General features: G+C 44.3%; 1 protein-coding gene across 5 annotated transcripts; it reads left to right on the forward strand.

Annotated features, from left to right (window-relative positions):
* The first annotated feature begins 972 nt into the window (after positions 1–972).
* prkcg (protein kinase C, gamma) lies at positions 973–16,374 on the forward strand. Of its 5 annotated transcripts, none has more exons than XM_030072314.1 (16): positions 973–1,214; positions 3,331–3,362; positions 3,463–3,545; positions 4,623–4,734; positions 5,242–5,370; positions 5,479–5,635; positions 6,400–6,725; positions 7,305–7,378; positions 9,948–10,121; positions 10,394–10,485; positions 11,041–11,103; positions 11,614–11,752; positions 13,264–13,344; positions 13,616–13,723; positions 13,924–14,064; positions 15,593–16,374. In XM_030072314.1, the coding sequence occupies exons 1-16, from the start codon at positions 973–975 to the stop codon at positions 15,752–15,754; spliced, it is 2,115 nt and encodes a 704-aa protein (XP_029928174.1). In that variant the 3' UTR covers positions 15,755–16,374. The 5 variants fall into 5 exon arrangements, with proteins under 5 accessions (XP_029928174.1, XP_029928178.1, XP_029928176.1 ...); XM_030072318.1 differs by having other exon boundaries at positions 6,400–6,704; XM_030072316.1 differs by having other exon boundaries at positions 6,400–6,661; positions 7,244–7,378.
* Positions 16,375–17,149: the final 775 nt, after the last annotated feature.

Raw genomic sequence — 17,149 nt, forward strand, 5'->3', positions numbered from 1 at the left:
GCTCAACCTTTTGATTGATTTGCTCCCGGTTCTTTGCTGAGCCACTATCATTTCTACACATTCTCCCTGGCATGCTTTTTTGCTATCGACTTATTTATTTATTCATTAAATCCCTGATGGTGTTTCATTTATCATTTAGTAGTCTGTAACTCTTGCACCACACAATCTCTCCGGTTAATATTTGCAGTTTTTGCAGTTTTTCCAGCACATCTGATTCCCCATAGACATATGCATATTATTTCGTTCCAAACTTTTCTTCAGAAATGGGACTGATTGCTAATAAGGGCATTCAGGAAGTCGAAAGAGGATACGAGCGCTAATATTGGAGCAGGTGGTGGGGGTCTTGTTGACATGGCAACAGGAGGGAGAGTTGACATGGCGATCAGTGGGTTGGGGGGGGTATCAGCAGTAGAGAAGCAGAGAGACAGACAGAGAGCAAGAGGAGGAGAGAGAGAGAGAGGAGCGGCAAGGTGGACATGCGGTATGTGGGACACACAGTGAGTTGCACTAATCGTTTAGTGTCTCAGAGTCTCTGAGGAGAGTTCTGCCTCAGTATGTGAATTAACCTCCCTGTCTCCTTTATTACACCATAAACTCTCTCTCCTTTCCTCTCTCTCTTCCTTGCTCTCTCTTTCTGTCTTTCGCTCTCACTTTTGCTGTCTTTCCTATACCCCTCCCTGCCTGTTACTCTCCCTGTGCTCCTCCGCCTCCCTCTGCACTTCCGGTTCATCCTTTCTCGATCTTTCTCTCCACTGTGTGACTCCCTCGTTTCCTTTCCTACGTCTCATGTGCTGTTAACACGACTCCCTCCCTCTCTACCACGATGCCCATCCCACTGCCTCTCCCCTCTCTTCCGTTCTCTTCATATCTCCATCCCTCTCGTGTGTTTAAGGTCCTTCCCCTGCACAACTCATCATCCATCCCCTCCTTCCCTTCTTTCCACCTTCCTACTCTCTGCTCCGTCCAGGCATCATGTCCACCCCCGTCTCCCCATCCCCTTCCCTCTCCCCGCTGACGCTGGCCTCTCCAAACTCGGCCCCCTCTCCCGGCAGCTCCCCTTTGCCCTCGCCCCTCTCACCTCCGCCCAGGGTGCCTGTGTTCCAGAGGAAGGGGGCGCTCAAACACAAGAGGATCGTTGAAGTGAAGGACCATCAGTTCACGGCCCGTTTCTTCAAACAGCCCACCTTCTGCAGCCACTGCACTGACTTCATCTGGTACCACACATGCAGACACACCAACACACACACACACACACACACTCATATACACGTAGTCAAAGATGCACATATATGCAGAAACCACTCCAGCAGTTCACAAGCCGCCTCCTCAGGCGTCCCACTACTTCAGCCCTGCTGCGACTTTCTCTGCTCTTTTTCTGTCTCACCAGCTCTGGCTTGCCTGCTAGAATATCAGCCTACACTCCGCAGCTACCACACTGACCTCAGCTGATAGCACAACCTCACCTCCACACAGCAGCCCACACCATAGAGGAGTTACTTTACTAACTTCACACGCTCACACACACAAGCACACGCATACACGTAGATATTCACATAAATCCATATGCATGAACACGAGCACACAGCAGCAAACACAGACAACAATGCAGTGAGCTTTGTCTGTGTTTCAAAGCCGTAGCAGAGTGAGTACTGTGTGTGTGTGTTTATGTGTGGGTGTGTGTTTGCATGTTTGTGTGTGCAGACATATGGTGGGGTGTATGTTGGATACAGGGTGGGGAATGTGCCAGCAGCCTCTGGGTAGCTTTCAGGACATTTCTCCAACTGGCTGCTGTCTTGGCTATGGTGCAGCACTTAGTTCAGGGTGAAAACTCTTTTTCTCCATGCAGGACGTTAGAGTAGCAGCTCGCAGCTCCCAGGGGGATTGTGAGATTAATTACAGAATGTGAAAAGATGGTTTGAATATACAAATACATATTATCATGTTTATTAATTCTGGCTGTAAAAAATGTGGCCCTCTTATTAAGGTCATGTGTATTTGTTTCTTCTGCAGCTCCATCAATAATTAATCAAGTGATATAGTCTGAAAATGATGACAATAAACTTCATTGTTTGGTGTCACCGTTCAAGCTAGTGTGTTTCCCCTGAAGAAGTTGGGCATCGGCATTCCACTTTCTTTCGAGGTCACAGGTCAAAAACATTGATGTTCACTGGATAAGACGGATCAATGCAGTGCTGGAAAAAGATTAAAGGACAGAGCCAGTTGCAAAGACAAAGCCCAGGGGTCTTTTTCCCCTCAAGAATATTTTCATGCAGTTTCGAGGATATTAAATTATTTACAGTCAAGAATATTTCCAGGTAATTTCTGTTTTTATAAGTTTAAGCGGTTGGTTCTATTTGGAAAGTTATTGTTCCACCTTTAAGTGCTAGAGGAGTGCATCTGTGCATCATTAAAATGTAACAACTCCCCGTTCTATACTGAATTCCCTATGATATCTGGCTTGCTTGTTTCCTTCCGCAGCCAGCAAGCAGCGCTGTAGTTCCTCCAAATTCATACCTGGTTCTATAATGCTCTCTGCTGGCGGATGAGCAGAACTGGCCTCAGTCCGGCTGCTAAGTGCTCTCAACACCGCAGACAGAGGCAGCCTCTGAATACAGATTGAGGATCAGATTACCCTCTGCAACCCCATCTTTGATTATTACCCAGCCAGATGGTGAACTGATTGTAGATCAGAGATTATGGTCAGTTTCCTATGAACCCCTGGGCCTCTCCAGTGTGATTGTGGAGGAGCTCTCGGCGGCGTCTTGTTCATCTGCCTTTCTAACCTCCTAATCAAAACCTGATTCATAGCAGGCAAGCCGCTGAGTGGACTCTTTAGTCAATCAATGGCTTTAATTATTCAATTAAAGCTCTAAGGAGACACTGGAAACAAGCCTACACTGCAGTTCTGGAAAAGGGAGGATTGCATGTGTGTGTGTGTGTGTGCATGCCTCAGCATGTGTATATGTGTGTGTGACAACAGCAACAACAATTGACACTGCTCTGCTTGACCTGGTCAGCAGTGTGGCTTGGAGATAATAGACATGCAAAGCTCCGACATAATTGCTTTGTTTACATTATTACAGAGAAATATGTCATGCTGCAAATCGGTAGCACAGCCGATGGTGTGTTTTTGATGACTCAAATTGTGCCTCCATGTCTCTTGGTCTTTATGCAGCAAGGAATAATGCAAACAGCAGTAATCCTGCTTTGGCAGCATTATCTGTTTTCTCTTGGCTGGGAAAACAGTAGTCTCAGATGGAAAATACTTCACCTTAAAGTGTACTGTAGAGGAATTTTTGTTTCTTAATCCTTGTGCTGTTTCTCCCTCAGGGGCATCGGGAAGCAGGGATTCCAATGTCAAGGTAGAGATAAACCTGATCTTAATGTCTTGATGCTCAGACTTTAATCCTCTCAGTGTGACCCATTCATTTCTGATGACATCTTTCTCTGCCTTTTCTGAAGTGTGCAGTTTTGTGGTCCACAAACGATGTCACGAGTTTGTGACCTTCACTTGTCCCGGCTCGGTGGCGGCTCCCAGACCAGATGTGAGTGAAAGTGCCAGTGCATCCCTCACCATCCATTTCACACACGTTTCACCGTGCTTTCCCTCTCACTTTCCATGTTTTCCTTTCTTGGTACAGATTTTTCCTTTCATCATCATATTTAAGCATCCCTCCATTTCTAGTCACACGTGTGACTCATCCCCCAATCCATACATCCCTCTCTCCAGGCAGCCCTGTCCTATTTGTGACGTCTGAGCTCATGTCAAGCCGTCCTACAAAGCCTTAGAGAGGCAGGGAGTTGGAGATAGGGAGAGGGAGAGATACAGGTGAAGGGTGGGTGGAGGGGTGGGGGGTGCTGGTGGGTTGGTGTCGGGGGGGGGGCTGATAAGCAGGAGAATTGGAGGTGGAGAGAGTAACAGACTGCTCTGTCTTCCTCTCTGTGGCATTTGGGGGATTTCAGGGAGATTTGTCTTTTTGTCACAGTTTTTTTTTCCTGCCAACTAAATAAACTGCACCAGAAATTAGGCCAAGGGGAACATGTGTATGCATGTGTGCATGTGTGTGTGTGTGTGTGTGTGTGTGAGAGAGAGAGAGAGAGAGAAAGAATGATTGAGAGAGAGAGATTCACAGAGGCAGAGAAAGAAAGAGAGAGGCTGGTGGCGTTTGCAAAGAGAGACTCAGAGAAATGAGGGAGAGAAGACGAAGACAGTTGGGGGGGTGAGGGGGGGTTGAAACTGATGAGCTGAAGAGCAGATAAAAATGATTCATTCCTCTCTGCACAACACACACACACACACACACACAAACACACAAACATGCGCACACACACAGCCTCGCCTGAATGCAGTCTCATTTATATGTGCTCTCCCAGTGTATAAATCTAATTGGTTTGTCCACGAATATCCCAGTCAACATTTCTCCAATAATCATACTGTGCATGTATGTGTGGAAATGTGTGTGTGTGTGTGTCCGCAATTGAGAGACGGAGAGAGACAGACAGAGAGAGAGAGTGTGTGTGAATGTGTGTCTGTCCTCACGTGGCATCAGCCCCCTCCTGTAATCAGTGTCTGTAATCTGTGCAAGTCGTCCAGCTCCATGCAGGTTTCTGTTGTTTTTCAGGACCTGAAGAGTCAACACTCGTTTAAGCTGCATACCTACTCCAGTCCAACCTTTTGCGACCACTGTGGCTCGCTACTCTATGGGCTCATACACCAGGGCATGAAATGCAGCTGTGAGTCACTAGGAAGTGTGTGTGTGTGTGTGTGTGTGTGTGTGTGTGTGTGTGCATGTTCGAGCTTTTCTCAGGTTTATCATGAGGGGGTGGCTCCTTGATTGTATTGTATATCTATATTTTGTATATTGATTTTTTTCTGTCATAAATGCCTGTTTAACTGCGTCTTAACCATCGTAACAAATCATTTAGTCTCTGTTTAAATGTTTGCCTAAAAATAAGTGAACTAAATCTGGATTGAGAGAATCCTGCCTGTTTCCAGTGGTAAACTGCCTTGTTTCAACACATGAATACTTGTTCCGAGATTCATGAAAAGTCCTGAAACAGGTGAAACTGCGCACAATATTTGAGATTAAATGATTCGTTACGATGGAGATTATTTGACAGTGTTGGGCATTTATTTGCATGATATTCCAGATTTGCATTATAATGTACAGTAGCAATGCATACTCTATGCACATGCATGCTCATGCACTGCCATGTGTATGTGTACTGGTGTGTTGTGAGGTTGCGACATGAATGTCCATCGGCGGTGTGAGACCAGCGTTCCCAGCCTCTGTGGCCAGGATCATACAGAGAAGAGAGGGAGGATCCACCTGACCGTCAGAGGAGAGAAAGAGGATATCTTTGTCACAGGTCAGAGAGTGGGAGACTATAGGGAGTCTAGTTTGAAAACAAAAGTGATGAGAGTTTGCTCTCTCTCGCTCCCTTTCTCTCACTTTTTTTCTGTTTCTTTCTCTCCAGTGCGGGAGGCTCGTAACCTGATGCCTATGGATCCTAATGGCCTGTCAGACCCTTATGTCAAACTGAAATTGATTCCAGACCCCAAGAGCCACAGCAAACAGAAGACCAAGACCATCCGCTCCACACTCAATCCTGTCTGGAATGAGAGTTTCACCTTGTGAGTCCATGTGTACTTTCATTCAGTCCCTAAACCTCCTCAGCTCTGCCAATCCCATTGGTTGGTTCATAATTACAAATGCATGCTGTGTAGCCGAGCTTTGCTCAAACCCACAGAGCTTTATTGTAAATTCTAGTATAAATCCCAAGTTTTCCAAAGGTACTAAATATGTCCTGCTGAATGACAGAAATGTGCATAAAATCATTCAGAAGACATCTAGATATTAGGGTTTGAATAATGTATTTCATTCAGTATACGCATGATGTGTCATTGTTATACAAAATGAAAATAAATGTGTTTTTTTTTCTTTCTCTCTTTCTTTTTTTAAAATTTGGAGCTACTTATGGGGAAATTCAAGGAAATTCACGTTTAAGGATGCCCTTCAAATGTGATTTACAGGGTGCAACATGACCTTGAAAGACCAAGAACAGAAGACAGAAGTTTGCTAGTCGACTAATATGTATAGCTTATCGTAATGCATATCAACAAATTTTCACACTCATCTCAATGTTTGTGTTTCGTCTGATAATCGCTAGAGCCAAGATGTCTGAAAGTTGCCCTGGAAATCTGGAAAACTTCTCTAAAAGTAGCTCATGAGGACAACGAATAGGAAAACAACAATTTCCCCATTTTTCATTAGTGTGGTCTTGTGTGTGTGTGTGGTGGTTTTGTTGTTTAGACAGCCAGCTACCTCTCCCAAATGACTGCTAAAAAAAGATTAAGTTGCAAGCTCAGTGGACTAAAGCAGCTTGTCGTCTCTCCAGCTCAGTGCGCGGCCACCAGTGGGACAGGCGTCTGTCTGTGGAGGTGTGGGACTGGGACCGCACATCTAGGAATGACTTCATGGGAGCGTTGTCATTCGGAGTGAGTGAGATCTTCAGACGCTCTGTCAGCGGCTGGTTCAAACTGCTGGCCCAAGATGAAGGAGAGTACTACAACATCCCTGTACCCGACCCAGACCTGCAGGTAGGAGCCACACCGGAGAACTGGCCTGCTAAAATATGTGCAATGATGCCTGAAGTGCCTGTATGGTACCGCTGGATAAAAAAAAAAATAGCAGAAGAAGGGAGTATTTCTACAAAGATTCATTGTTGGAGTGGGAGAGCCTTTTCATTTTTTATTATGCTAATGACCATTTATCTTTAGACCTCACCACAACCTTTATCACCTCATGATTTCCTACATCTACAGTAATAAACAACAGATGACGACACTCATACTGGGTCAAGATCTTGAACTGTCCCCTTGCTCACAATTTTAGTGGAAAGGGAAAAAAAAAACATTGAAGATTTATGCCTGGTACTGTAGCTAAATAATTAGATAATAAATTATACCGTGGCCCTTCCCTTGTCAGTTGCACTATTTCTCCACCAGGGTGCAGAAGCGGTCTGCCAGACTGTAATATAAAAAGCCGGGGTGGAAGGTGTATTGGTTTGTTTGGCATACATGTGTGGCGGCCGTGTGTGTCTCTTATGTGTGTATGTGTGTGTGTGCTGGACTGAATCCAACCATTACTTCCTTAATCCTCCTACCACTTTTCTCCAGGAGCCGCAGCCAGATGCCCCTTCGCCCTCTCTGCCGATGGTAGCACCTGGCTCGGTGTCTGAGCCATTCCCGATGCCCATCTCCCCCACACCCGCTCCCTCTTGTCCACCTGTCCACACCCCAGGCCCTGGCAAGGTCAAGGTGTCCATTCACGACTTCAATTTCCTCATGGTGCTGGGCAAAGGCAGCTTTGGCAAGGTACACACAGCAGACAGACCTCAACAAAATGTCACAGTTTCCACACACAATCAACCCCACAGATGCAGCAAGTGAGTGTTGCAAGTGATGTCTAAACAGATGAACACAACAGAAATTGTTTCAGGCTTTAAATCATTTCTACTATCGGCGGACTTGACCTTCAAGTGGCATTTCTCTTAGCGGCTGCTGTGAGGATACAACAATCAGAATTTCTTTCAGAGCTCTCCACCTTCACTAACATGGTCATTGTCTCTACTTCCACTCCCACATGACTCATCTGACACTTTGCTCCTTGGTCTTGTTAGTGGCTTTGAGCCCAGGACGGCTGGTACCCTACATGCCACACAGACAGACAGTCCTCCTGGAGCTGCTCATTTCAAGGGAGCCTCTGCTCTCCATTTTCTCTTTAATTCCCCAGTAGACGTGCCATAATGAAGAGAGTGGAGTTTTGAGTCCTTCCTCCTCCTCTGAAATCCCTCCGTACTGTTTCATAACCGTCAGAGGAGAGTCTACGGAGGACAGGAGAAATAGACTCTGCTTACGTAAGAAGAGAGAGACGACCCAAGAACGGAGAGAGAGACCCCGGGGCTGCTGGTGGAGGGAGAGCGAGAGAGAGACAGAAGGGAGAGGGAGGAGAGAGGGATTAGTGTACTGCAGCTAGTGATAAAATGACCAAAAGGAAATGGAAAAGGGGAAAGAGGAAAAAGGGCATGTGACTGTGATCTTGAGTTTTGTAAACGGTGAATGGTGATGACTCTCATTTATATCTGAAAGAGACAGAGAGAAGGTGAAAGAGAGAGAGAGAGAGAGAGAGCAATCACACAGAAGACAGCAGGATTTCACACCATGAGTGACAGTTCATCAATGGCACCTGCTGACAACATACACACACACACACACACACATGCACCTCTTTCTTCGTGAGCAACTCTCTGTAGTCAGATTGATTTTTGAAAGATGAAACCATCCATTATTCCTTACTGTACGCCAGCATTTAAAAGTCAAATGAGATCCTTTGTTCCCACTGGCCGGTGACCGTTACGGCATCACGCTGTAGGCAGTGGGCTAGATTATTTTAAACATTGTTGTTGTCAGCACTTTCCAGCACACTTGACCATACAGCTTTCTCTTGCAACACTGAAACCTGGGCCATGTGGTTCTCATTGTAGAAAATTATGGCATCATTAGCTTCCACAGCAAGCCGGTAGCAATTTTGCAGGAGTGTGATGTTACCGCTGCTGAGAAATAGCTGCTGAATGTGCTTTTAAAGGGCCATACCCAGTTTTTGGGACATGTTTTAGCCCATTTACTCAAATTAGAGGTGTCATGCTATACCGGTATTGATGATAAATAATTTCTGGGGTTTTTCTTGTTCTCATTTTGTCTCCCTCCCTAGACACACATCTGACACAGACTCTCTCTCCACCTCCAGACTGAACAAAACACACAATAAACAAATTTAAGGCTGATTTTTTTATTTATTTCATATTCATATTTTCTATAGATATTGCGATAATATTGTTATTGTGAATTCTTTTGGCCACAGTAATCTTGTAGTGAAAATCTGGTATTGTGACAGCCCTGGTTCAAATCGTGTATGCCGATTCGAAAACTGTGTCTACAAATTTGCTGGTGCATTCGGGTGCTGGTGGGAAGCTCCACCGTCTGCCAAGCAACACTCCATTCATGCGCTATTTGATCAGAAAATCAAACCCAGATGACAAACAGTAAGCAAACAGGGGCATCATGAAAAGGATGATGTGGATTTTGTGTTTTCTTACTTTAAAAAATCCAGTCTGGCCAACTACCAGGTAGGGACACTCGTTTGTCAATTTATTGATAGCTCATGAATACACCATTCCTCCCTCTCCGCTCTCAGAAAGCCATTCAACAGAATTTATGTCTCCAACAAAAAAACAGTCCTTGAAGAAAAGAGTGATTTAAGAACTAAATTCTTACATCCACAACTTCTAAAGTCAGGCAGAAATATTATCCAGAGCAGCAGAGGATTTTAAGGATGGTTTATTACCTGAACCTTTGAATTTTAAAAATTAGGGTGATCAGGTAAACGTCCCGACATCTCAAAAAGTATGGAATGCTTTGAAAGTTGGTATATGGTAATGTACACTGCGCTAAAACATGCAAAACACCAGTGGAGGGCTTTAATGTCTGATATAAACTTCTGATGAAAACATCTCCATCAGCCATTTCACTTTAAAATTAACATGTATCACAGCAGGCAAGTGTCTAGTGGCTTAAATGAAATGCCTTTTAATTACTTCAAAGTTTTATTCATTTTAATGTGTTACTCGGTCATGTCTTTGAAAAAGGTCCTCATTAGCAATTGTGCACAGCCATCTGTCCAAATAATGAGTTTTTCTCTCTCTTAATCTTTCTCTCTTCATGCCAGACAGTTGGTCTAGAGCTGTATGAGTAAATAAACATTTTATTAGCTAGTTTAAAGAAACAGCTCAGTTAATTACCGGGAGTGATGTCTCTCTCCTTGTTAATGCTCTCTCTCTCTTTCTCCTATCTCTCTGTTTCTCTCTTTCCCTTTCTGTTGGGACAGGTCCTGCTGGCAGAGGAGCGGGGAAGCGAGCGCCTGTTTGCAGTGAAGGTGCTGAAGAAAGATGTGCTCTTCCAGGACGAGGACACCGAGAGCGCCATGGTGGAGAGGCGGGTTCTAGGTCTCGCCGCTCGCCCTCACTTCCTCACATCACTCTACTGCGCCTTCCAGACTGAGGTGTGTGTGCGTGTGGGTGGGTGTGTCAGGAGATATGGGCTCCCAAATGAACCACATCAGTTTCATTAAATTGTCCATAAACCCACCTGACATTTTGACTACATGGTTCTCCCAGGAGTTGTATAGGTGTAGGCTCACCAAGGATTTCGATTAATAAACGAAATAATTAGCTTTGCTTTCCTTAACAAGGTTCTTGGCCCTGGAGGAGAAATTTGGATAGTTTGGGTAGTGTGTGTGTCCTATAAGTGTGTGTGTGTGCGTTGTTTCTACAGGACCGTCTGTATTATGTGATGGAATATGTCAATGGAGGAGACCTGATGTTTCATATCCAGATAGTTGGCAAATTCAAAGAGCCTCACGCGGCGTACGTATTCAGCAAGCCCTTTTATTTTACCTTTTATCTCAGTCACACTCATACTCTTCATCGACTCATTTCCTCATTTTCCTCCCTTTCTCCTCTTCTCTCCCTCCATCTATTTACTGTGTTCATTCCACTAGGTGACTTAAAAAAAAAAAAATCATCATCAACTCAAGTACCAGCCCTCTTCCTTTTCCTTCCTCTGTCTCATCTCACTTCCCTCATCTCTTCATCTGTAATTTCCCTCCCCCTGGCTGTTCATCTAATCAATAATCTTTGATCAATCATCTAAAACTAATTCTTTCTTTGTTCCTCATTTCCAGCTCTCTGTCTTCATCTTGCCGCCTTTCATCTGTTTGGTTACTCTCCCTTTCATCACCCTCTCAAGCACCATTCCTTTTTGCCTCTTTTCTTGTCATCATCCCCCTTTGAATTAGCCGAAAACCCCGGCCAATTTTCTCAAAGATAAAGCAACCAGTAGTGACTGCCCCTCTCCATCTCTTCCCCCGCCCCCTCTTCCTCTCCCTCCCTTCCTCTCCCTCCCTCCACGTCTCTCTCCAGGTTTTATGCAGCAGAGATTGCAGTCGGCCTCTTCTTCCTCCACAACAAAGGCATCATCTACAGGTAAAGAAACGGCCTTTAATGTTGGCTCGGTCTGACACTGTCGCTGCACACACACACACAATATATTCTTGGCTACCACTTTACAATAAAAGTACCTAAGTGTTAATGGGTGGTTTATAATTATGTTATTACTTAGGTTGTAAACACACACTCATCTATAAACAATTACAAACCAGTTATAACACAGTTTTCACTCACTGTTTGGCAAGATAAGGATGCTGCTGCACTGCATCTAAATCAGATTTTGCTTCTTGGCCAGTGTACTTTGTTTTGTCCCTTTATCAGTCAGACATCTACACTGATGTATGAAAACTGTGTCATAACTATTGCTAATTGTTTATCAATGATTTGTGTTTACAATCTAATCAATAAACTCTTATTGTGAAGTGGTACCTGTATTTGTCATGTCTTCTGGAGCTATAATGGCTGTTGTGAAAGATGTTATCTATCAAAATGATTCATAGCTTTGTGATCTCTCTCTCTCTCTCTCTCTCCCTTTGACTGTGTCAGGGATCTGAAGCTGGATAATGTGCTGCTTGACAGCGAAGGCCACATCAAGATAGCAGACTTTGGGATGTGCAGAGAGGGCATGTTTGAGGGCGACACCACGCGCACCTTCTGTGGCACCCCTGACTACATTGCCCCTGAGGTACGCTGGCTCCCGCCCCCACGCCATGATCCTCCTGGCTGTCTCACCTAAACATCCCTCACCGCTCCTTACATTATTCGTTTTCTCCTCGTTTCACCTCCATCTTACGCTGTTCATTTGGTTGACCTGTTTTTCAGTACTGTGTGACAGTGAGCCGTTTCACTGCAGTTCCTCTCGTCTCATTTCTCCTCTGTGACCTTGTCAGCATATTTGAATAATTAACTTCACATGATTCAATTAGCAGTGGTGTGTGCGCCTGCCTGTGTATATGCGGACGTTGCATAGCAAGCATCATCGTCCTGCAGAGACCTTGCATCCCCAGTTTTACCTTTTTGTCCCCTATGATCGAAGATATAGGAGTAAACCATGGATTAGACTCTGCTGGTCTGTCACACACGATTTCTGAGCTTCTGCTGCCCAGTTTTGGATAAAACTTGCATTTTGAATAGAAACCCAACTGGGCCACTACAGTGCCACCACCAGGCACGACCCTAAGCTTCATGCTCAACATCTTGGACACTGCTGGCTTATATTTGATGAACCTTTGGGGACTGATGTGTTTTTACATTTGTGTTTTTACACCAACAGTCCAACACTTCACAAAAAGCCCCAGTTACACCTGGGGCCAGATTGTCCTTTACACTGAGCGTCTTATTCATATGAAGAGGATAATTTGTTAGCCTGTGAGAGAGCCAAACCTGTGAACAGATATAACAAAATATGAAAAAGATGCCATGAAAGTCAATAGAAAAATCGGCCAGTTCATCCAGTTCCCTGAAAGCAGTCTGAAGATGGTTTTGCACAAGGCCCTTATGATATGCAAATGTTCACTATTGTACGCCATGTCATGTCTACTGTACGAGTCGTTTGAAATGTGTGTGTGTGTTTGTGTGCGTGTGCATATGTGTGATGAGTTGGCAAACAGATTCATTCAGTGAAGGATTTATCCATGTGTGCTTGAACTTGTTTGGTTTGTATGAGGACTTGTATCAGACAGACACAGAGAGAGAGAGAGAGAGAGAGAGGGAGAGAGAGGATTTGAGTGTTGTGTGTATCACAGTCTGATACAGATATTGTAAACCTTGCTATGGAACCCCTGGGTATTGACTCTCTTATGTAAATATCCATTGATTCCCCTGCATCTGCCATTTTGGAAGAGATACAATATTTTTCCCCCAGGGGCAGGGAATTGTTCCCTTGCGCTTTCCTCTGTACAGACGCAGTAAACACATACACACACACACTGAAATAGACAATCATGTGCTCATTATCTCTGAGCTCATTCACACATTTACCCTGCCTAATGCTATACATTCCCCTCGCCGCTCTCTCCTCTTTCAACTCCTGCTGTCTGTCTGATCGCTGCATATCATCGCTGCGGAGAAGCAGTCGACTGGTGGCTCCACGCTCTCTCTCTCTCTCTCTCACTCTCTGCCTTTGTCCTCCTTCCTTCCCTATCTCTGCTCTGCCCCTTTCTTCCTCTCTCTTTTCTTTCTCTCTGTCCTTCTCAGATTGTGGCATATCAGCCGTATAGTAAAGCGGTGGACTGGTGGTCTTATGGAGTGCTGCTGTATGAAATGCTGGCAGGACAGGTAACATGCAGCGCACTTGTAATCACACACCAGTGTGAGCGGACAGGTCAGCCTCTGCTCCCCTGTCCTTAGAAATCACAAAAGACTTTCAGAAGAAGTTAATTTTTTAATATGTTCAATTTCGGTTTGCCTGAAAATCTTTATGCTGGCTTGTTCCTCTCTCTCTCTCTCTCTCTCTCTCTCTCTCTCTCTCTCTCTCTCTCTCTCTCTCTCTCTCTCTCTCTCATTCTTTCACTCTCTCACTCTCTCTCTCTGCTTGTCTATCCTCCAGCCACCATTTGACGGTATGGATGAGGAGGAATTGTTCCAGTCCATCATGGAGCAGTGTGTTACCTACCCGAAAAGTCTCTCTCGTGAGGCTGTTGCAATCTGCAAGGGGGTAAGTCATCATTCCTTTTCTTATTTCTCATATTCTAAAGCACGTGAAAAGAAAAGAAAAGAAAAGAAAAGAAACACCTTACCAAGAAAACTGCTGGTTGAATGTACAAAAACATAAATCATACAGCTTGACTGCTGTGATCAATATTTTTTCTTCTCCTCTGCTTTACTCTTTTCTTCCTTTCTCTGTTTTCTGTCCAGCTCCTGACGAAGAACCCGGTCAAGCGTTTGGGTGGAAGCGAGGAGGCGGAGAGGGAGATCAGGGAGCATCCTTTCTTCCGCTGGATCGACTGGGACCGTCTGGAGAGACTGGAGATCCAGCCTCCTTTCAAACCCAGAACTGTCAGTAAAACGGATGGATCAGAGACCTTTTTTTTCTTTTCCTTCTTTCCTTCCTTCTTTCTTTCTTTCTTTCTCTTTCTTTCTTTCTTTCTTTCTCACCTTTTACACATTTCAGCTCTGTCCTCTCCTCTCCTCTTTCAGCTCTGTCTCTGTCTCTTCCTCTCTGCATTCCTGTCTCTCTCTCTCTCTCCCGGGACCCTTTTGGGTTATTGGAGCTGTCAGTTTCTCCCATCTTGCTGCGTTCCCTCTCATTCTCACACCTTTTCCCTCGTTTCCACGTGTGCTCGCTCTCTCAGTCATTCCGTCTCTAAATTGTTGGCCATTTCAGTGTTTCATTCACTTAGTCCTCTGTTTAATTCCATTTCCCTCCCTCTGTCCTTCATTTCTGTGCCAGCTGCCTCTCTTTGCTCCCTTTCCCTCTTTCTGTCCTCTCTTTCTCTATCTGGGTTGATTCCTGGAGAGGGGATTTGAGAGCTCTCCAACAGACAGACCGGTCATAACAGACAGGACCTCATGACCTCAAGGTCCTGCCTTCTCCTCCCATATGCAAATGTGTGTCATCATTAGCCTGTCACACGGCGGTCTGCGGCCACGCCGGCCAATAGTGAGGTGTGCCTGGAGTGGACTGAATATGCTCAGGGGTTAGAGGCCAGGCCCATTAGCCAAATGAGATTCAGATCAGCCAACAGAGCAGCTGTCACACGCCGTTAAGGAGCAGGGAAGAGACGTGACTGGTGTTATACTTACAGTAGGTATAGCAGGGAGCTGTAAGAAGATGGGAGGATGAGTGCTGTGATGCTTTTTCTTTCTCTAGGAGAAACACAGGGGCGGTTTTTATCTCTATACAATCAGTGTTACCCACACATTACTGAAGGTAGAAAATAAATCCATCTTAACAAGCTATTTCATCTCATTTTCAAAGTTTTTTTTTTTTTTGCTTAAAAAAGTGAGAATTCCCGTGCAATAAGATAACCCCACTTATCTCTAATACACTCTCACTTATTTCAGGAATTTTTAAGGGAAGAAGTACAAATATTTTGAAAGAAGGCACAATAAGCCTATTTATCCCACTAGTGACACAAAAATGACCCTTGATTCAAGAAAATTGTGGAAACAATTTGACTTGCATTGGAACCAAGACTGATTATCTCATCCCACTAATAGGTTTTTCACTTGTTGAAGAAAAAATCTGAAAATTTGGGATGCTGTATTTTACTGCACAACTATTTTCTCCATTATTTTTCCAAATTCAAGTCAGTATTTTGTCACACAGCAGTGGTAGGCAGTGCCGCTAATAATTCATCTTGTGTAGAGGTTTGCAACTAGTAAAACAAATTTACGATTATTCAAGTGCTCCAGTGTCCTCCTTCTGCTCAGTATAAGGACAGTTTTCATATTTATACAGTCACTGTTACCCACGCAAATGCAAATATATATCTGAACATGCTCACTGTGTGTGTGTGTGTGTGTGTGTGTGTGTGTGTGTGTGTGTGTGTGTGTGTGTGTGCGTTCTCTTTGTCTTTGTCAGGGTGGGAGAAAAGGCGAGAACTTTGACAAGTTCTTCACAGCGGCTCCTTCAGCGATCACTCCCTCCGACCCGGACGTTCTAGCGGCCATCGACCAGGACGACTTCCAGGGCTTCTCCTACATCAACCCAGACTTCGCCCCCTCGCCCCTCACCGCTGTTTGAAGATGGCTGCACCCCACCCCAAACCCCGCCAAACATACCCAGAATCCCCCTGTCATCCCCCTCCTCTAGTAGTTTTATAACAGAGAATTTTAACATTTGAGAACTTACATAACAGTGAGTATTAAAGAAAGCTCTCATAACCAAATGCTGACGTTTACATGAAAAAACCAAGACACCTTTATATCCATACATTCACTTTAATGTAATGTAACTTGATAATCATGGGATTCAGCCATTTAAAACAATACAAACGATATGTAGTCATGATAGATTGCCATCGTAGACCTTTTTATAAGACCTCTCTAAACTTGATTTAATGATATGTGATATTGCCAGACTATTAAAATGAGCGCCCTGCAGACTCAACCGACTAAAAAGTGGAGTAAGCACATGATTTACCAGTGAGTTGGTGACAGCCATATTGAGAGCCATGAAGACTCAGCCATCAAATTACATGTTTTTGTTAGTTAAGTGTGAACAGTCCTCACTTTAATCAACATTTGGCATTTTTGCATGGTGTACCTTTAAAACAAGAATACTCCCATATGAACCTGATAAAATTAATATACTCTTAAAATCTCCATGCATGCAATATTTGTGTAGAGGAAATTGCTTGCACAGACTAGTTTTATCACATTATCCCATACAGATACACCTAGAGCTGTGTGTGTAAATTTCCAAGCCACTTATTTACAACCTTTCTCATCACTTTAGATAGTATTACCTTGTGTTGTGGGATGCCATGTATTACCAAGCAATTACAGCACCGCTGTTTTCTCCGCCAGTTTTCCCAAATTCAGATCAATATTTTCTCACACAGCAAGTGGTAGGCAGAATAAATCCATCACTTATGTATTCATCCTGCCGTTCTCAGCCATGACTAGCAATGTTTCTTAACAGGCATGATCCAGTTAAAAGTTTAACAGTTTGTTTATATACAGTACAGTAATGTAGCATCAAAGGCAATATGATTTATCTTTCTAATGTCTATCTGATTCTGTTTTTGTGTGTGAGGCCGTTTGTGGCTGTATGACATTTTGACCGTGACGCAGACTGATCGGCCAGCCTGTTTGTTTCAGACTGGCATCAAGTGGAAGCGCTCAGTCAGGTTCGTCTGGCCTGGCTTGACCTCTCGTCGGTTTAATGTCACACCCGTAACCTCAGACCACCCGCGGCGACACTGAAACCACCAGGAACAATGTGACAGCCAACATGCAGCACTAACCTCCAGCTAGAGTTGTTCACATAGTATTGCTGCAAAGTGCCATCACAATTTGGGATGCATTATTTTTTTATGCACATATTGTTATTATATTTTGTCCTAATATAATCCTCATGCAGGTTTAGTGTTGCCCATAATGCAATAAAATTACATTTATGTGCACATCCCCAAAT

Source organism: Myripristis murdjan, chromosome 16 (assembly GCF_902150065.1).
Source record: "Myripristis murdjan chromosome 16, fMyrMur1.1, whole genome shotgun sequence".
NCBI classification, from domain to species: Eukaryota; Metazoa; Chordata; class Actinopteri; order Holocentriformes; family Holocentridae; genus Myripristis; species Myripristis murdjan.